Source organism: Salarias fasciatus, chromosome 15, assembly GCF_902148845.1.
Source record: "Salarias fasciatus chromosome 15, fSalaFa1.1, whole genome shotgun sequence".
NCBI lineage: Eukaryota > Metazoa > Chordata > Actinopteri > Blenniiformes > Blenniidae > Salarias > Salarias fasciatus.
Window position 1 is genome coordinate 5127523 of NC_043759.1, and position 22023 is coordinate 5149545.

General features: G+C 44.2%; 3 protein-coding genes across 3 annotated transcripts in view; all 3 read right to left on the reverse strand.

Annotated features, from left to right (window-relative positions):
• The window catches only part of LOC115402071 (uncharacterized), a 173130-nt gene extending 154360 nt beyond the window's left edge, over positions 1-18770 (reverse strand). Inside the window, exon 1 of the mRNA XM_030110510.1 lies at positions 18595-18770. The gene's annotated coding sequence lies outside the window, so the exon portion shown is untranslated. The remainder of the gene's footprint in view (positions 1-18594) is intronic.
• LOC115402059 (NACHT, LRR and PYD domains-containing protein 4C-like) overlaps positions 1-22023 on the reverse strand; it is an 868403-nt gene that overhangs the window by 668369 nt on the left and 178011 nt on the right. The gene's annotated exons all lie outside the window — the stretch shown is intronic.
• The window catches only part of LOC115402266 (uncharacterized), a 185726-nt gene that overhangs the window by 151026 nt on the left and 12677 nt on the right, over positions 1-22023 (reverse strand). The window contains 1 exon segment of the mRNA XM_030110780.1: positions 6390-7903. Coding sequence (XP_029966640.1) covers positions 6390-7903 — 1514 coding nt within the window.

Genomic DNA, 22023 nt, shown 5'->3' on the forward strand with positions numbered 1-22023 from the left:
CCTTGGTCTCCATTTCTTCTTCAGAAAGTTGGAGCTCCGTGGAAGTGAAAGAAGAACTGGGGTTCTTCTTCTCTCTAATTTGATCTTTGATCTTTCAGAGAGCTCAACTGATGTGAAGACCAAACAGAAGCAGAGCCCAGTGGAGGACATGTCAACAGCCAAGGTTACTGGACAGAAAGCCAACAAGTCCAGAGTCTGCAGAGTTGCTGAGAGTCTGGAGCTCCAGCTGGGAGATCAGTGACAGCTGGATCCAGGAGAGATCAGCCTGCTTTGAAAGCTGAAGGTCAACATGGAGCGTGTCAGAGGTTCACAGTCAGTGATCCACTGCAGCAGCTTTCTTCTTCTAGCAAGCTTTGAAATGTGGAGCTGCACACGACTCTGCCACAGTCACAGGACTAAAGACCAGAGAAGAAGCTCCGGTCCTCATTGAGATCCTCTGTGGATCACTCTCAGACCAGCCTGATGTCTGACCTTTATGTCAACACAACTGTACTGAAACACACTTAAACAGATTCTGACCTCAGAGTCTTCAGACGGCAGAGTGGACTCTGCAGAAAACCACACAGCTGCTCAACTGCTGAATCACGAAGATCATCGTTGGCACTCAGGTCCAGATGTTCCAGATGTTTCTGGAGGGAGGGGTTGGACTTCAGAGCTGAGGCCACAGAAGAACAGCTGATCTCTGACAACCTGCAGCGCACCAACCTGAATAAAGAGAGAAAGAAGTGAGATTAGAGGACAAAGTTTGATGCTGAAGTGACTGAGAGCTGAAGAAGGTTCAGACTGGAAGAGTTTAGAAATGTAAAGTCCAAACAGCTGAAGCCTCCAGGAGGAGAAGAGCTCTCATCAACATGCTGCAGAGCTCCTTCTCTCCACTCTCCCTCATCACTGTGTGGAATTTGTTATCATATTATCATAATCTGATTTATATTTCATTTTTGCTGGTGTTTTCTCCCTGTATTTATGTTGAATTTTTGTTGTATACCTATGTTTCAGTGTAATTATACTGAAAGAAAAGGGGCACGCTGTAGTACATCTGTGCATGCGGTACGTGCTGGATCTACTTTTTGCTCAGACGCGATGTTGACTGGTGATGCTGAGCTGTTGTTTACCTGGCAGGACAAACTGTGCTCTTCATAAATAAACGTTGAAGAAACAGTTTTGGAGTGTCTGAAGCGTGAGTAGACACTGTGTCATCAAGTCAACACACCCTTTACGATGGGAGTTATTAACAATAATAACAGATTTTATTTGTAACGCACTTTACATTTAAAATCAAATCTCAAAGTGCTACAAGAGGCACAGGGTTAAAAACAAGCACAGGGTAAAAACATGACAATACAAGCAACATATTAAGCAACATTATTGTTGGTATGCCTTTCTGAAGAGGAAGGTCTTCAGTCCCTTTTTAAAAGCGCCCACCGTCTGTGGGGCCCTAAGGTGGTCTGGGAGAGCGTTCCACAGACGGGGAGCTGCGGCTTCAAAGGCCCGGTCCCCCACGGTTTTGAGCCGTGTCCTGGGCTGAACCAGACGATGCAGTTGGCCTGACCGGGTCCGGGCAGAGGTGTGTGGTGTGAGCAGTTCAGTGAGGGAGGTGGGGGCCGCACCGTGCAGACAGTGATGGGGGTGCAGGAGGATCTTGTTCTCTATACGGGCCTGAATGGGAAGCCAGTGGAGAGAGTGAAGGATGGGAGTGATGTGCTCATATTTCCGCCCCTCATCAGGACTCTGGCAGCGCTGTTCTGTACATACTGGAGCTTTTGGAGGCTCCTGCCAGAGATCCCGATGAGGAGGCGTTACAGTAGTCCAGCCTGGAGGAAACAAAGGCGTGGACAAGCTTCTCTGCAGCAGGGGGGGAGAGGGAGGAACGCAGTCTGGAAATGTTACGAAGGTGGAAGAAGGATGTTTTGCAAATGGAGGTGACATGATTGTCAAAAGAGAGGTGGGGGTCAAACTTGACCCCAAGGTTTGTAACAGAGGGAGAGAGGGGAATGGTGTGACCGAGGAATGAAACAGAGGTAAGAGGAGAGGAGCGGAGTTGATGAGGAGGACCCGTTTGAATGGCTTCTGTTTTTGAGCCGTTAAGCTGCAGGAAGTTTTGACTCATCCACGCCCCTATATCCTCCAGGCAGGAGCTGAGGGTGGAGACAGAGGGGGTAGGAGAGCTGTTGGATGAAATGTTGATGTAGAGTTGTGTGTCGTCATAGCAATGGAAGTTTATTCCATGCTTGCTGACAACACGACCAAGGGGAAGCATGTATATGGTAAAGAGGGAAGGACCGAGTACGGAGCCCTGGGGGACCCCACACTAAACTAGGGACGCCAGTGCAATAAAACCATACAATCACTGATTTACATTAACTTGCATATTGTGGTTTTTATTCTTTTCTAACTCTTAGAACACTAAAAGATTATTATTATTTTTTGTTTTTTCAATTTTAATGTTCAGGTCTGAATTCTCAGTTTTCACCTCTTCTCTACAGAACTCCAAATCCTTCAACATCTGTTTCCTGAATCTTTTCTAACTTTGGTTTTAAATGTCAGCTGAAATGAGGAGTGAGTTCTTCTCCATTGGTTGGGCTCATTTTTTGAAACTGAAATCACATTTTCAAAACTCTAAGATCTTTTGGCTCAGCAGTCTCACAGTTCAGCTCGACACTATAGTTCACTTTCTGAAGCTCATCTCTCTCCCAGAACTGTTCACTCATGTTTCAAAGCTACATTTCTTTCCCATATAAACAGTCAAGCATCTCCAAAATGTAAAGATCCTTCTCAACAGCATTGGCTCATTTTTCCAAACAGACCAGACGTTCTCAGTTCTCTTGGTTCTCTTGTCAAAAACAGCCTGGACAGTTCAGCAGAACCACATGGTTCACCTGTCAAAGACCAGACCTCTTCAGAACAGTTCACTCAGGTGGAAAAACTACATTTGTTTCTCAAACAAATGATCAAAGTCTTCAAAAAGCTTCGTCTCTTTGTCATCGTGAGTCACTGACAGTCAGAATGTAGAGATGTTTTGTCTTTAAGGCAGAGGAACATTGAAATATCCCTCATCTACCTTTCAGTCTGAGCCCAGTCCTTCATTCACAATCATTACTGTGAAAGTTTTTTGTTTTTCACAGGAAGAAGAACCTTCAAGTTTCGACTCACACCTTGCTCTCATACTTCCAAGGAAATAATTATTTTATTTACACACAAAGTAACTTCATCCATCAGAGTTCAACCTACTGTAATACACACACAAAAGGAGCAAACAAATGAACAAAAAGGAAAACTGTATGGAGCCCACAGTGCTGTAAATGAAGCTGGAGTTTAACAGCTCACTGCTTCACTGCTCACCCCCCTGACTGTCCTCCTCACCCCCTGACTGTCCTTCTCACCTTCATGTAAACAGATCCATGTCTGATCTTCACAGTACTGCAGTTTGTTCTTGACAGATTTTGACAGTTGATCAGACTATTGATCACTGATACAATGAAATACTGCTCATATGTTTTGGAGAGAACAACCATGAGACTGAGAATCTATCAATCAGTTGAGATCAACATGATCTATTCACTTGGAAATTGTGTTAAATCGAGCCTGACTGTGCTTCATAAGTTGCAAAGATGCTCTGAGACACTGAGACATGGCCAAAGCTATTTACAATGTGGTGAAATGAAGGGAAACACTGTTCTGTTGTGAGCAGTTACAGAGTAGTTTGGAGGTTTGTCCATGTTGTTTTGAGAATGTCATTTCTGTTTCAAGAAATGAGCCAAAGCAACGGAGAAAAACTGTAATCCCGTTTAGATGAGACTGACCACACTGATCCTTGGTCTCCATTTCTTCTTCAGAAAGTTGGAGCTCCGTGGAAGTGAAAGAAGAACTGGGGTTCTTCTTCTCTCTAATTTGATCTTTGATCTTTCAGAGAGCTCAACTGATGTGAAGACCAAACAGAAGCAGAGCCCAGTGGAGGACATGTCAACAGCCAAGGTTACTGGACAGAAAGTCAACAAGTCCAGAGTCTGCAGAGTTGCTGAGAGTCTGGAGCTCCAGCTGGGAGATCAGTGACAGCTGGATCCAGGAGAGATCAGCCTGCTTTGAAAGCTGAAGGTCAACATGGAGCGTGTCAGAGGTTCACAGTCAGTGATCCACTGCAGCAGCTTTCTTCTTCTGGCAAGCTTTGAAATGTGGAGCTGCACACGACTCTGCCACAGTCACAGGACTAAAGACCAGAGAAGAAGCTCCGGTCCTCATTGAGATCCTCTGTGGATCACTCTCAGACCAGCCTGATGTCTGACCTTTATGTCAACACAACTGTACTGAAACACACTTAAACATGGATTCTGACCTCAGAGTCTTCAGACGGCAGAGTGGACTCTGCAGAAAACCACACAGCTGAGAAACTCCAGAATCACGAAGACCATAGTTCCAGCTTAGGTCCAGATGTTTCAGATGTTTCTGGAGGGAGGGGTTGGACTTCAGAGCTGAGGCCACAGAAGAACAGCTGATCTCTGACAACCAGCAGCTCCTCAACCTGAATAAAGAGAGAAAGAAGTGAGATTAGAGGACAAAGTTTGATGTTGAAGTGACTGAGAGCTGAAGAAGGTTCAGACTGGAAGAGTTTAGAAATGTAAAGTCCAAACAGCTGAAGCCTCCAGGAGGAGAAGAGCTCTCATCAACATGCTGCAGAGCTCTCTTCACTCTCTGTCCCTCCAACATCTGGAATCTTCCTAAACTCCTCTCAGTCCTTTGACTCCAACAGATTCTAACTTCAAGGCAGTGAACTGACCTCAGAGTCTCCAGTTTACAGTTTGGACTCTCCAGTCCAGAACACAGAATCTCCACTGATGAATCCATCAGGATGTTGCGACTCAGGTTCAGATGTTTCAGATGGGAGGGGTCAGACTTCAGAGCTGAGGAGATCACTTCATAGTGAGGACCAGAGAGTTCACAGTCAGAAAGCCTGTAATGAGACACAGAGAGGACAGGATGTGATGAGAGAGGACACTTTGTTGGACTGTTGGACATCAGACCTGCTCTCCTGTAGAAACACCACAACCTGCTACACCGTGCTGCAGGTCTTTAGTCCTGTTCCTGCTGAGTATGACATGAATTATTTCATCAGATGGAAACAGTCTCAAGAAGATCAAGAGAAGATCTGCTGCTTTATTCTCACACTGTCTGAGGGCTGATGAGAGGAATTCAACAAACTGGAAAATATTTGAATGTTCCAGACAAGAAGAGATGGAATGTGGATTAGAACATGAAGGAAGACTGACAGCCTCAGTCTGAACAGATCCTGAGAACTGAGCCAACCTCTGCAGGGGATTGTTGACACCGAGGAACAGCAGTAAATGTAGGGAATAATGGGACGAGTGGACTGATGGGTTCTTCATGACAGCTCACTGATGATCATCTCCACAGAGGAACTACAGGAACTACGTTCTACAAACATCACTGAGGCTACGTTCACACTGCAGGGCTTAATGCTCAATTCGGATTTTTTGGTGAGATCTGATTTTTTTGCGAGTTCGTTCAAATTTACAATAAAATGCGACTTGTATGTGATCTCCCGTCTGAACGGAATACCACCCAAAAGTGTCCCGCATGCGCAGAAGAGGACAGAACGACGTCACGCAGCAGCGCGCTTCAGTGTTTGCGGAACTCACAAACAACATACAGAATCTACAGCTTTTCAAGCGGCCGTCGATGATTTATTTAAGAAATGATCAAACACGTATTCTCACAATTAGCAATCATTTCAGTGCTGCGCTTCTAATCAGCCGCGCCGAGCTCCTTCTGTGTGTGTGTGTGTGTGAGAGAGAGAGAGAGAGAGAGAGAGGGAGCGAGAGAGAGGGAGAGAGATAGGGAGAGAGGGAGAGCGCGCGTGTGGATATTATTATTATTTTTCCTCCCCGTTGTCCTGGCGCTGCAGAATTTAGCGAATGAGAAGGAAGAGAGCCAAGTTTTTGGCCATGGCGTTTTGTGGGGCAGTGGCAGCAACAGAGAAACGCAGTCAGGAGTGCTGAGAGGCTTTAATGATACGGAGTTCAATAATATTTTTCGGATGACAAGAACTCCCTTAATGTGCGTCTGCGAGCGCCTTTTTTTAACACTCACGGTGAGACACACGTCTTCAGCGCCCCACATCGTGACGTGCAGGTCGGATAAATGCGACCTGGACGTTCAGACTGAAGTCGCATGGCAAAAGATCCGATACGTATCGGATTTAGGACCACATGTCCAAGTGGCCTGGGTCGCATTTGAAAAAATCGGATCTGTGTCGTTCACTGTCAGGAAAAGAGCCGATACAGGTCGCATAGGGGCAAAAAAATCGGATTTGGGTCACTTCAGCCTGCAGTGTGAACGTAGCCTTAGACATTGATCATGAAGACTTGTGGACTCACTCAGCCTTCCTGCAGTTCTTCACAGCTGGGATCAGTCTCCATCGTCCCTCCCATGATGTGTTGTAGTTCTCCAGGTCCAACTCCTCCAGGACCTGGTCTGACATCTGCAGCATGTAGGCCAGAGCTGAGCAGTGGATCCCAGAGAGTCTCTTCTCTGATCTGTTCTCTGACTTCAGGAACTCTTGGATCTCCTGATGGACTGAGAGGTCCTTCATCTCCGTCAGACAGTGGAAGATGTTGATGCATCTGTCAGGAGACACTTTTTCACTGTTGATCTCCTTCAGGTTCTGGATGACTCTCTGGATGGTTTCTGGACTGATCTCTGTCTGACCCAGCAGACCTTCTAAGAGTCTCTGGTTGGATTCCAGAGAGAGGCCATGAAGGAAGCGGACAAACAGGTCCAGGTGGCCGTTCCGACTCCTGAGGGATTTCTCCAGGACGACCACCAGCAAATCATCAAGAGATCTGAAAGCATGATCCACTCCAAAGAAGTTCTTCAGTACATCTGTCTTCCTGCTGGTGAAACAGTGGAACATGGAGACTGCAGCCAGAAACTCCTGAACACTCAGATGGACGAAGCTGTAGACGGCTTTCTGGAAGATCACAGACTCTGTTCTGAAGATCTGAGTACAGATTCCAGAGTACAGCGAGGCCTCAGTCACATCCAGACCACACTGCTCCAGGTCTTCTTGGTAGAACAGGATGTTTCCTTTGTCCAGGTGTTCCAAGGCCATCCTGCCCAGCTTCAGAAGAAGCTCCCTGTCAGCCTCCGTCAGCTCCTGTGGACCCGTCTCAGGTCCTTCATGGTACTTGAGCTTCTTCCTGTGTGTCTGAACCAGCACAAAGTGGGAGTACATGTCAGTCAGGGTCTGGGGCAGCTCTCCTCTCTGCTCGCTGCTCAACATGTGCTCCAGAACTGTAGCAGTGATCCAGCAGAAGACTGGGATTCCACACATGATGTGGAGGCTCCTGGAGGTCTGGATGTGGGAGATGATCCTGCTGCTCAGCTCCTCATCACTCAGCCTCCTCCTGAAGTACTCCTCCTTCTGGGCGTCAGTGAAGCCTCGCACTTCTGTCAGTCTGTCCACACATGTTGGAGGGATCTGATGGGCCGCCGCCGGTCGGGAAGTGATCCAGAGCCGGGCCGAGGGCAGCAGATCCCCCCGGATGAGGTTAGTGAGCAGCTCGCTGACTGAAGACTGCCGGGAGACGTCAAGCAGCCGCCGGCTGCTGCTGAAGTCCAGAGAAAGTCTGCTTTCATCCAGACCGTCCAAGATGAACAGCAGCCTGCAGACATCCAGCTGCTCTGCCGTCAGCTTCTGGAGCGTGGGATGGAAAACAGCCAGCAGCGAGAGGAGGCTGTACGGCCGCTCTCCCAGCAGGTTCAGCTCCCTGAAGGAGAGCACCACCAGCACCCCCACATCCTGGTTCTCCAGGCCCTCGGCCCAGTCCAGACTGAACTTGTGCACCGAGAAGGTTTTTCCACTGCCGGCCACGCCGCTGGTCACAACCACTCGGATGTGTCTGAGCTGCTGGTCTGAGGCTTTGAAGATGTCCTGAACCCTGATGGCAGAGTGACGGAGGCTCTCCTCCCTGATGTCAGAGTGACGGAGGCTCTTCTCCCTGATGGCAGAGTGACGGAGGCTCTTCTTCCTGATGGCAGAGTGACGGAGGCTCTTCTTCCTGGAAGCTGTCTCCAGAAGCTTCAGCTCAGGCTCCCTCTGAAGCTCCTCACTGTGTTCCTCTGTGATGTGGAGCTCAGTGTAGATCCTGTTGAGGAGGCTTCCTCCTCCTGCTTCATCACTTCCTTCAGTCACACGTTCATATCTCCTCCTCAGACTCTTCTTATGTTCTTCGAGAAGCTGCTGCAGACCCACACCTGCTCAAAGACAACAACAACAGTCAGAGTGCACACAAACAACCAGCTCTCATGTCTCTACAACACAACAACCAGTCCCAGTTCCTCAGCAGACGCATGTCCACTCTTACTTGGTGCAGCTCTGCTTCTGGATCTTTCTGGCTGCTCCTCACAGACTTCACTCCTCCTCTTCCTCTTTCTGTGGACACCAAGCAACATTTCCTCTGAGCAACACAACACAGGAAAGACACAGAGATCCAGCTTCAAAATACTGGAGCTGAATCTGAACGTGAGCTCAACGTCTCTCAGTCTGCCTTTAACGGAAATGAAAGAAAAACAGTTTCTTACTTTGTGTCTGAAGGTCCAGGTTCAACACTGAAGTCTGGTACGAAACCTTTGGACCAGTCACTCTTCAGAGACAACCTTAGAGAGAAATCAGATGATTTGGAAACAGCTTGAATGGTTCAGTCAGTTCACTGTAAACCCAGTTGTTTATGAGGAGATGAACATGACAGAGGTCAAAGGTCACACCCACACTGCCCAATCAGGAGTTTGACAGCAGGTCCAAATGTTCTGTTGGCTCCTTGACAGATCAGGAGGTTCTGACAGTTTACACACATTCATTCAACATGTGAGACGTACATGTCCAACCTGGAGAGGAAGGTTCACACACCTTCCACACATGACGGCAACATTAGAAGAGTCAGATCACTCTGTGGTGGCAGGAAGAAACACTGAAGAGAACGCCTGACGGCTCTTACCTGTCCACACCTGACCTGCCCTCCTCTTCATCCACATCGGACATCTTCAGTCACTGAGACAGAGCGCGCACGCACACGCACACGCACACGCGCGCGCGCACACACACACACACACACACACACACACACACACACACACACACACACACACACACACACACATGTTTGTACTTATATCGTTGTGAGGACACTCACTGACATAATGCATTTCCGAGACCCTTACCTCACCATCAAAAATCAATGCCTAACCCTAACCTCTGCCCTAAACCTAACCTAAACCCAATTGTAACCCTAAATCAAAAACCAAGTCTTAACCCTCAAAAAGGCCAAAAAAGGCCTTTTGAAAAGTGAGGACCAGCAAAAATGTCCTCACTCTGTTTGTGAAATACGAATTTTGGTCCTTACTTTTGGGTATGTACAAGAACACACACACACACACACACACACACACACACACACACACACACACACGCACACACACACAGGTTAGTATTTCTATCCTTGTGGGGACCTTCCATTGACTCCCATTCATGTCTAACTCCTAACCCTAACCCACACCAAAACAATGCGTAGCCCTAAAGAAATGTTTTTGCACTTTTACTTTTTCAGTAACAACAACATGGCCAAGAAAACACTGTTTCCCCTCATTAGGACCAGAAAAAGGTACAGAGCCAACAAGGAACGGAGCCCATAAGGCACATCATGCCAGGTTTTCCTATTCTTGTGGGGACATTTGGTCCCCACAAGGATAGAAAAATGCGTGCGCACACACACACACACACACACACACACACACACACACACACACACACACACACACACACACACAGATAACAATAACACAACATCAACTTTCAGTTCAAATCCAGTGACTTCATTCTGAGTGGAGCAGCTCTACTAATAAAGACTAAATTCTACTGCTCCAGTGTTTCTGGGAAACATCATTTCACCTGCTGTTTGTCCATTTTCTGTTCCACAGATTGATAAAACATGTTCCACATTTGAGGCGAGACAAAGTTCAGTCAGGAACCAATGTTGAAAGAGTCTGACCTTTATTCTGTTGGAGAAAATGAAGAAAGGAGCGGATGTGACTGTATTCTTCATTTGTAGAGCACATTGGACCAGGTCCAGATCTAAATCCACTAGAACTTGACCTCTCTAGACTACATTGGACTCGGTTCTCCCCACCAGCCACATCTAGCCCCCCCACCACCACCCACAGCCCAGACCCCACACAGATGCAGACAGATATGTATGGATGCGATGGATGGATGGATGCATGTTGGCTCCGTCGATCTCGAGAGATCATGGACAAGCCGGGGCAAAGTTATGGTGGAACGACAGATCCCCCTTCTCAGCCTCGCTGGTAGTGTCCAACGGAAGAGACAGGCCCATACAGTTGGTACCAACTTGGCTGCAGGAGTTTCTGGAAGGTACCGTAACGCGAGGACCAATTGCCTTCAGGGCTCCACTTCAAATTTTCTGTAGGGGAGGTCTCCCTTTGCCTTTGTCACTCCAGTGACGACCACAAGGCAGTGGTGCTATTTTACCAATAACTGAGGATTGCGACATGCAGACCGGGGGACACAGGAATCAAACTAATAACTTCCCAATTGTAAGATGACTGCTCTCCCCACTAGACAAGATGACTGCTCTCCTCACTCAACATCAGCTGCCCCATTAATCATGATGATGGCTGTGATATTGACCGTATCAATATAATAATGATGATCGAAATTATACATTGATGACTGAATCAGAAATACAATCCTAAAACCAATCCATCAATAACAACCTCAATCAGTCTGAACAGTTCCTGAGCAGCTTTTGTTCTGTTTATGCCTGTCTGTCCTCCAGAAATCACAGCTGATTGGTTTCTGATCACTTTCATGGTGAAAACATGTGGTTCTCCTGCAGATTTCATGGCTGTGGGGCCAGAGGGACCTCAGCAAGATGGCCGCCGCTAAGGCACATGACCTCCAGCTGCGTCAGGATGTCATGATATCTTTGGCCCCGCCCCCTGCTATGGGTGAAGTTTCTCCCTTTTTCTCAACAGTCAATGGTTTGGATCAGAAAGTGACTGAACTCTGTTTCAGGCTCTGCCACTGGGGAGTTGAGGAGCTGACAAGAACAAACCAGAGACTGAAATCATTCTGAGGAAAGAGAGAAAAATAACTGAAGGACTTCAATCACTTTTTTACTTTCACTTTCAACACGAGGTTCAGTTCTCAGCGAGAAAATAGAGATAAATAAACCAAGCAGGGAAATTCAGAGCAAATGTCAAGCCTGAAATCAGTCCATCGTCCAGTTTCCAGCTCTGAATGACTCTAAAAGTAGCTGAACATCGTGACACAAGGAGACAGAGAGGCCATTAAAACTCACCGTTTGTCCTCTGGACCCGTCAGATGGAGCAGAAATCAGAGGCAGAGAGATATCTCTCTGACCTCTGCAGTTAGAACGGCGGCTTTATATCAGAGTCGCGATGAAAAAGAGAAGAAAGCTATGAAGTGAAGGCGCGCACTTCCCTCCACCAGTGGAACAGGAAGTGTTTTGTGGTGATGTGTCGTTCGTGAACGTAATGGCTCGATGAGCCGGCTCTTTGAAGTGAACGACGGGAGCCGGCTCCCCACCAATCAGGAGCCGGCTCCCTTCGAGACGCTTTTTTTCTCTGTCTGCGCTGCTTCGTGTGCTGAGCAGAGGGGGGAGGGGCTGCAGCCGAGCACACTCACAGACAGCAGCAGCACAGTGAGCACAGGAGCGGGTCAAGAGAGGAGAGAGAGTCCAATACGGGGACAAAAAGAAAAAGTAAAAAGAAATTAGTCAAATCAGGAAAAGGAGCCAAATTTGGACTCATTTTAATTATATTGATGGCTCCAAAAGCAGAGTGCATTGTCTACAAGACCAAAATGTCATATAGTCCCCTCTGAGAGAATCTTCTCTAAAACAGGTCAGATAATCACCGATGGAAGAAGCCGAATCAGTCGCTCAAAGCTGAGGCACTTGGCGTTTCTAAATGCCAATCTTCAGTAGAGTGCTGATCTTTTTCTTTTTGTTTTACACATTTTAATTTTTTTTTTTTTGCGTGTTTTTCAGGGGTTCTGTGTTGTTTCAGTCTAAATTGGTCAAAAGTTGAATTGTAAATAGATAAAAGTTCTTGTATTTTATAGTTTATTTATAGCATTGAAGAGTTAATATTTGTAATTTTTATTTTGTTGTTTTGAATTTTTTTTCAGGGATTCTGTGTTGTTGTTTGACTTTAAATTTGTTGAGTTTATAAAAAGCTAAAGTTGTTTGTATTTGAGAATTTATTTTTTTTGTAGATCTGTAAATCAGTCTGCCCCAGAGCAGCTGTGGTTACAACAGCAGCTTACCACCACCGAGTATGGTGTGAACAGGTTAATGTGATATTGCAGTGTGAAGCGCTTTGGGCTCTGTCATGCAGGGTAAAAAGCGCTATACAAGTGTAGTCCACTTACCATTTTGATTTATATTTTGTGTGTTTTCAGGGATCCTGTGTTTCACTTTAAATCTGTTAAGTATAAAAAAGCTAAAAGTTTATTCTTGTATTTCATAGTGTATTTGTTGTTGCACTGAAAAGTAAATATTTGTAATTTACATTTTGTTGTGTCGTGTGTTTTCAGGAATTCTGTGTTGCTTGACTTTAAAGTTGCTTAGTATAAAAAAGTTAAAAGGTTAAATTAGTTGAAAGTTCACTTCAGAGTGAAACAATAAAGGCTATCATAAAATAGTAGTATAATACATTTTTTTCATAATTATTAATTCATTTTGTGCATAACGTTACATTATTATTGGTAATATATCGATTAAAGCAACAAAAAAATCTGAAGAGCTGTTTGGGAGCCAAAAGAGCCGGCTCTTTTTAGTGAGCCGAACTGAAAGAGCCAGTTCCCTAAAAAGAGCCGGAATTCCCATCACTATTTGAAAGGAGATGCAGCGCTGCTCTGGTGCGGAAATGCAAACGCAACGGGTTGCCAGGTCTGCCAGGAAATCAGCCCACACAGTTCAAAACAGACGCAGCAAGTTCAACAGTGCCGCTGCCGTAGATATCTTCTAGAACACTGGATGCCTCACGGCAGATTCCACGACGTCCGCAGAGGTCGGCCATCTTTGTACGGGAAAGTTGTCAGAGTTTCTGTGGAACGCAATGTAAGGTTGGTGATCTGTGCAGACTTTTATACTCTTATTTCACTGAATTTTTTTAATGGAACATCTTAAAGCACTATAAGGCAATTGCTGTTGTGACTCTGAGTTATATAAAAATTGATTGATCAAGAGATTGACTCAGTTGCCTTTTATTCGTTTACCGAATTATATTGTGACTGTAATTCCTTTTATACGTTTTTACAATGCCTAATTAAATATTTTTTTTTAAACAATGTGATTTCTGGTGCACTATTTCATGTTTAAATAATCAATGGGGGGACATTATACATTCACAATAGATTTAATAATGTGGAAGGTTACTGTTTAATGTTCTATATTAATGAAAAATAATGTAATACATTCAATATAATGAGGTTCATGAGATTTAAGTATTTCTGAAGTTTCAGGTGGGTAAATTGTTTATCTTCAGCCTCCACTGCAGCCCTGCCACGTCTTAAAATATTTTCACACAAAACTAAAAATATGGACATGTATGGCTTGTCTAAATTATTCGTAAGTGCTATAAATATATCTCAGTGTAAGGATTTGAACATGGAGCCTAATATGAAGAATATTATGAATATTTACGATATGATATATATTTATGATATATATTTAAGGCATGCCATACTCATCAAACATATGTCATGTCATTAACAGAGATTTGATGTTTATTACAAACCAAACCGTTTAAAAATCGGTAAAGAATTGAGCAAGTTATAGCTTGTTAAGCAGTTCATGTCTCATCAACACAATGTTATGAGCGAGCCAGATTCCCGTACAAAGATGGCCGACCTCTGCAGACGTCCGACTTCATTGGCCAGCAGCGGAGACGAGGTATCTCGTGTTATATAAGATATCTATGGCCGCTGCTGCCAAGGTAGGGGATGCTGAAAAACACGTGATCATTCAGGGAAGCACGGGCGTGCGGACGTGTGTGTGCCAATCTGTCTGTCCTGAGTAAGAGCTGTAAGTGAGTAAAAGAAAGTCACCACAATCTTCAAAAGTTGTTCGGAATTAGGTTTTCAAATGTGTCAAAAAAAAAAAAAATCAGCTAATTTAAAAAATTGATGAATGTATTCAGACCTATCAGTGTGTACAAAGATATTCAGAGTTGAAAAATAGACACAATCAGTTTGAAGAGCTAAAAATACAGACAGCTCAAACAGCCTGTCTAGAACCTTGGTTCTCAAACTGTGGTACGCGTACCACTGGTGGCACGTGAGCTCCCTCTAGTGGTATGCGGGGGAATCACAGAAATATATATATTCTCTGAAAATTAGTTAAAGCAGAACTATGCAACTTTTTTACCTCAATAAATGTTTTTCAGAATCCCTGTGGGGGTAAACAAAGACTTGTCACGGTGATTCACCTGTCCGTCTATTGCCCCCAGGGTCTGTGTCCTGAAAACAGCACTTGTAACTTTCAGAGGAGCAGACCCGACTACATCTCGCAAGAACAAACCTGCTTTACGGCACTCATACGGGAGTACAAGTATAAAAGCGCGTAAAACAAACATGAAACCCTCGCTAGTGTCAGCAATGCCACCCTTAGGTGCTCACGGAGGGCAGAACCAAAGAGACAGAAAAAAAACTTTGTCTAACGAGCGGAAAACAAGAAAACAGGAGTGGGACGCTCTCTGCACGGGGGCGGGGGTGGGGGAGGGGGGGGGATGTGGAGAACATTTACGACAGTGAGCTTTCACAGGAGACCAGTAGGGGGAGTGTAAAGCAAATCTTGCATAGTTCTCCTTCAAGTCAAAATGTTCGTAAACAAATATTACCACAAAAATACATAATTTAAAATTAAAATGCATCAAATCAATTGTAATTCACATTCAGTTGTTCTAATTTATTTCGTTGGACTGCGACGTGGTCACGTTCACTCATGTAGTAGCGTGCACATACGTCATCCATGATTAAACTCGATATCTAAACTCCCCTATTTGTCCAAATTGTTAGAAAAGGTGGTGGCGACACAGCTCACATGTTTTGTACAAGAGTATGACATCTATGACATTTTTCAGTCAGGGTTTCGTAAACACCATTCTACAGAGACTGCCCTGCTGAAAGTGTCCAGTGACATCCTTTTTTTTTAAATTTACCCTTGTCCTGTTCGGCAGCTGGGACATGCAATATTGTATGATTGTAGCGTTTTACTATCCGAACAGATTTTCATGTTAGCAGCAGGACGACACTGAATCTCCTCCTGCGGCTGCCTTTATTTAAAGATGGCATCCGATGGACCCCTTTATCTTGCCCCCCTTTATCTTTCTCTCATGAAATAAACATACAACCTATGTACAAATTCACAATACAAAACAGTGTTGTCGATGCACCACATGTAACCAAGAACAATCCCAAACCCCACTCCAGGCAACACCAAAACAGAGCCGACAACCAACACCAAAACTGACAGAACCATATATATATATATATATATATATATATATATATATATACATATATACATATATACATATCTTAGGGGTGTCGATGATTTGTTCGAAGGGGCCTGATTCGACTGCCAATCACGCAGTCCAAGCATCGAAAAAATGTGGTTATGAAAGGAGGACAATTCCATTACAGCTGTATGGGGGTGCTGAATGACTGATTTTACATAGAATTGCTTTGTTTTTTTTCCAAATAAACATGATATAAATCCTATTTAATATACATGTTAGCCTATCAAATACACTGTGGAAAAATTTACTTGTACTTTTATTCAATGTTCTATCTATTTAGTGTTTGTGAATGAACCACCATGGTGAGAGGCACAATCCGATTTTGCGCAGAGCTCTGTCACAGAGAGGGAGGAGCTTGTGTCCTGTCTTCATGTTGACAATGGCGGGATCGGTGCAGAAATCACTGTAGCTCTAAACTCTTCAAATGTATAACTTTATCGGGTTTTTTTTTAAATTAGGCAACAAAGTGTTTGTCGTTTGTTTGTCTGAATACCAACTGTTTATGATTTTGTTCGGATGAATTCGGCGAAATGTGAGCCAGCCGCAGTGAGCGGCTCCAGCACGGAGGTGTCAGAGAAGCAGGGAGAGAAGCAGAGCACACCCTGGACCCGCCCCGGGTCCCCCCGCCCGGCACGGCGCGCAGCGCTGTTCCCCCGACCCAGCGGCCCAGCCTCCAGGCCCGGTCGGGCTTTGGCGGCGGGCGACGCGGATCACACCGTCGGCCGCCCCCGCCTCTCCGACCGGCTCCCCGGCGACCCGCAGCAGGACCGAGACGCGCGGTCTCACCCAGCGGTCCTACGGAGCGGGCCCGCTCCGGGCGTCGCACCGAGTCGGCCCCCCGGTGCGGCGCGTCACCCCAGCGGCGGGCCCGCCGGCGAGCCTCCGCCTCTCCCGGGCCCAGTTTGACGAGCTTTTGGCCCGCGTCAGCGCTCAGAGTGCTCGTCTGTGATTGGATGACGCTCGGCGTTGACACTTCCAAAGTTCAATTTTCCCAACTTCAGGCGTTGACGCCTGCAACGCGTGACGCGCATGGCGCGCGTCGGCAACGCTCGAAACGCTCGGAAAGCGACGCTCGAAAAGCGCCTGATGCGCGTTAGGTGCGTTGAAGCTCGTCCACCATAGACTTTGAATGTAAAAGCGACGCCCGTGACGCTTGCAACGCGTCCGGTGTGAACGCACCATTAATTTTTTCACTCTACAGTGAACTTTCAACTTATTTAACCTTTTAACTTTTTTATACTAAGCAACTTTAAAGTCAAGCAACACAGAATCCCTGAAAAACACAACACAAAAAAATGTAAATTACAAATATTTACTTTTCAGTGCAACAACAAATAAACTATGAAATACAAGAATAAACTTTTAGCTTTTTTATACGTCACAAATTTAAAGTGAAACACAGGATCCCTGAAAAACACACAAAATATAAATTAAAATGGTAAATGGTAAATGGACTACACTTGTATAGCGCTTTTTACCCTGCATGACAGAGCCCAAAGCGCTTCACACTGCAATATCACATTAACCTGTTCACACCATACTCGGTGGTGGTAAGCTGCTGTTGTAGCCACAGCTGCTCTGGGGCAGACTGATTTACAGATCTACAAAAAAAATAAATTCTCAAATACAAACAACTTTAGCTTTTTATACACTCAACAAATTTAAAGTCAAACAACAACACAGAATCCCTGAAAAAAATGCAAAACAACAAAATAAAAATTACAAATATTAACTCTTCAATGCTATAAATAAACTATAAAATACAAGAACTTTTATCTATTTACAATTCAACTTTTGACCAATTTAGACTGAAACAACACAGAACCCCTGAAAAACACGCAAAAAAAAAAAAATTAAAATGTGTAAAACAAAAAGAAAAAGATCAGCACTCTACTGAAGATTGGCATTTAGAAACGCCAAGTGCCTCAGCTCTGAGCGACTGATTCGGCTTCTTCTGTCGGTGATTATCTGACCTGTTTTAGAGAAGATTCTCTCAGAGGGGACTATATGACATTTTGGTCTTGCAGACAATGCTCTCTGCTTTTGGAGCCATCAATATAATTAAAATGAGTCCAAATTTGGCTCCTTTTCCTGATTTGACTAATTTCTTTTTACTTTTTCCTTTTGTCCCCCGTATTGGACTCTCTCTCCTCTCTTGACCCGCTCCTGTGCTCACTGTGCTGCTGCTGTGTGTGTGTGTGTGTGTGTGTGTGTGTGTGTGTGTGTGTGTGTGTGTGTGTGTGTGTGTGTGTGTGTGTGTGTGTGCTCGGCTGCAGCCCCTCCCCCCTCTGCTCAGCACACTGGCCCGTCCATGCTTCACATGTACGCGACACAGTGAGAGTTGTCAATGTGTCAAAGAGTTTGTCAATGTGAACCAGAATCTTCAAAAGTAGTAATTAGGTTTTCAAAGCGTAAAAATCCTGCTAGTCTGTATTAAAATTTGAACATGTAATAAGAGTTGTCATTGCATACAAAGATATTCAGAGTTGAAAAATGTTCCTATTCAGCTTCAAGTTCTGAAACTACAAACCACTCACCAGTCACGAGTGGAGAAATGTCACCAGTCGACTGTTTATTTACACCTGACTTTGGCTCCACTGCTGCCGTCAGACAGATTCATATCTGTAAAGGTCATATTGGCGCGTGTGCATGCTATCGCTTGTTATGTACACTGAAGACTGACACCAGTATGAGCCAATCAGAGTGAAGTAGGACTGAAGCCCCGCCCACTGTGAAACCGAAAGTAGTAATCATTTGTTTTTGTTTTTTCAGTCACAGCAACAAGTGAAGAAACTGAATTTTAACTCGTGTTAAATGTTGATTCAAATGTCTGTCTGATTCTGTGAATCAGAAGAAAGCAGCTGTCAGGTTTGTGATGGTGTGAATGAAAGAGAAACGGAGAAGTTAAAAAGTCTCCTGGTCCGTTGTGGAGCTTCTAAAGAGCTGACAGATTCTCACCTGAACTCTCTTCACGTCTTCTTACAGACTCTTTTCCATGAGTGAAGAAACTGGAGGAGAGAAGAAGCTGCTCTGTGTTCCTCTCAGTCCTGCTCTCAGATCAAGACGAAGTGTTTTCTCCTCTGACACACCCAGAGGAGGAGACATGAGGGGAGGGAGGCTTTTCCCAGAAATCACGTGTTACTCAACATGAGAGGAGGCGGAGCCAGAAACATTTCAGCAGAAGACCCAGATGAAATATGTGCTTCTATGGGGCAACATGAGTCACGATGAACAGAACAATAATGTGTCTAAAGTTCTGTTTGCAAGAGATTATCACTACCTGTGGATTTCTGGTAACTCATGAAATATCTAGGTGTTAGTTGTAGTGTGTTCACACAGGATAAGGGAATTCTGTATTTTACTTTCATTTACTGAAATTACAGCCTGGATAAGATGTGTGAATGTTCCATGTGTCCATGCAATGCTGCTACAAGGAAAAAAAAAAAAAAAAAAACGGACACGTCAGTTGAGCAAGGAGTCATCAAATTGTGAAATTATTAAACTAAAGCTATTTTGAGGTCTCTTTCGGTAAAGCTTCAGAAAAACACTTGGTAACTTCAACTCTTTGTCAGAGCTGATAAACTGTCTGGTTCTGACTGTCTGTCCCACAATCTGCAGACACCAAGTCAATCACTGCTTTCTGTCCACTGCCTCCAGACTGCTTGGACAACCGTCTCCAACCTGCTCTGTCCTCCTCTGCTCTCTGTGTCTCTCCCCTTTCACACACATCAGGCAGGTGCAGCAATCAGCCTGGAGCTGAACACACACCTCATACACCTCTGCAGGAAAATCACTCAAAAATAACATTCCTTTCACAAAATAAATGAAATACATTAAAACATTGTAACCATTCAAACACACTGTAAGAAACAGAAAATACACATTCAAATCACTGTTTTAATCTTTTCTAACCTGTTTATTTACAAATTTAGATATATTTTAATATTTCACACTGGACAATAGCGGGCTAAAGATCAGTCTGCAGAGACATTCTCACCACCACTGGTCAGCCTGATCATAAAATGAGTGTTTGTAATGTGTCGTCACACATATGTTGTGTCAGAGTGACGCTTATGTGAAACCAGAACACAAACTGCATCCATTAAAATTGAACATGTCATGTTGGTTGGAAAGGAGGGGAAGTAGAGCTCCAGGTTTAGACTGGAGAACAGGACATGAGCAACAGATCCTGGTCTGACTTCACGTGACCTGAATGAAAATGTTTTTCTCATGAAAAACAAGAAGCATTATCCCTTTACACACACTCCCACTGCACTCTAATAACTTCCTGCTTTAACTAACCTCACTTGGTTACAAAACAAACTGTTTTGGTTTATTTTTTCCTTCCATTGTTCGTCTCAGAAATGTGTTTTGAACATATTTTATCCAGGATTGACGACTAAATAAAACACCTACAGGTTTAAAATTCATTAATACTGAGTAGTTTTTGGCAGGAGTGTTGTGTTCCACTACTGAACGTCAACATGGAGTTTGAAAACAAAATCTGACTTTTTATTTGGTGTAAGACATTTTCTCCTATGACAGTGTTGTTCAACCTGTGGCTCTGGAGCCACATATGGCTGTATAGCTCCTCAAGTGTCTCCCTGAAGGTTTCATCAAGTTTTCCACAATCACTATTGAAATGTGATAAATGTAGCATCAGATGCAGTTTTTTTTTTGTGTGTGTGAATCATAACTATATATGAATGAATGAATGAATGAATGAATGTCTTTATATATGAAACTTTATCAGCTGCGTTCGCCTCATTTTAAAGGTTCAACATGTTTTGTGGCTCCAGGTAAATTTGATTTGGTGGAAAGTCATCAGAATGTGTCTTTTGGTCCTGAAGGTTCCAGACCTCTGTCTCATAATGGGGGGCCGTGGTCTCCTCTGATAATCCTCGCCCCCCCCACGCAGCACGCTGTGGTTCTGGGAGGAACCTTCAACACTGTCACTGCAGCTCTGGAGGACACTTTACCTGGTAACACCTGCAGCTCCGTGTTCAAGACAAACCACCAATAATATCAGAGCACTTCCATACAATGATGATCAGAAATACCCAACAACTGCAACGACTGAGAAGATTTTAATATGTCTAACTTTATATCACTAATTGTCAAGTTCTTCTCACTCTTGTGAGGTTCAAGCTGCGGCACCCCCACCTGCAAAGAGCAGCTTCCTCTGGAAAATTCTGACTGGACTCCACTCAAAAGACTGTTTTTCTTTCTTTTATTTTGAAGTAATTGTGAACAAATAGGTGAAAAACCTTAAAATACAAAAATGCAGTGTTCAGGAACAAGTAAATCAAGAATCAATAATCAATATAATCCAGAAGATAGTTTTGAAAAGTATCTGAAAATGTATCTTGGAAATCAGGATTAAACACCCAGAAGATGTCTATATTCTAACGGACTGTTAAACAAGGATTTTACCTTGACGAACTTGATCAGCTTTAAATCAAAGTGAAAAAATCACAAAAATCAAACAACTTTTCAGCTTTAAACTTTGCTGAACTGCTCCACATTTTTATCAGTACATTGATCCCCACATTGTAAAGACTGCATGACATTTCATCACTTTACCACTCCATAGTTCACAACAGCCAGGAAAGCTGCAAACATACCAGAGAACTGGAAGCTCAGTGGCTCCTCTCCCTTGTTAGGAACAAGCTTTAGTTTCCGAGCGCTTTCTCCCATCAGTTTGCACACAATGCTCCCTCACAGCCTTCTGAGCTGAGTGCTCCAACTCTCTGAACTAGCAGACTGCTTCCACCAGGGGGGTATTGCACAAAACCAGGATAAGGGATTAAGCCGGCACACTGTTGTTATCCTGTGGTGAGCCTGTGGTTATCCTGTGGTGATCTTGTGGTTGTCCTGGACGAAGTTAGCCTCAAGTCGATTGCACTGTCGCTGGTCAAGTTGATCCCAGGCCAGTCACCGTGGTGATTTATTCTCTGAAGCTAGCTGCTCCACAGCAGGCTAACGACCCAGGATAAGATTAAACTGCTGTCAACAAAGTGAGAAATGGGCGTGGTTTACAGCATTTCCTTGTTTTTTCCACACATTACATCATTTAATCATCCTGCAGCCAAATCTTACAACTGCAGTCGCTGCATTTGCAGGGTCTGGTTGACTTTAGTATTATTTTGTTGCACAGATTATATGAAGACCAAAATAACTTTCAACACAGACATTTCAGAATCCTTTCTTTATTAATACAAGTCCTACAATAAAAGGTTCACAATAGTTGTAAAGAAAATGAAAAAAAAAAAAAAACTTAATGAAATTGGTACTAAACCACACTGATGTAAAAAAAAATAAAGAATAAGAAATAAAATACAACAACCCTTGTGAAATTTTACTGTTTCGTTTTACAAACACACTATG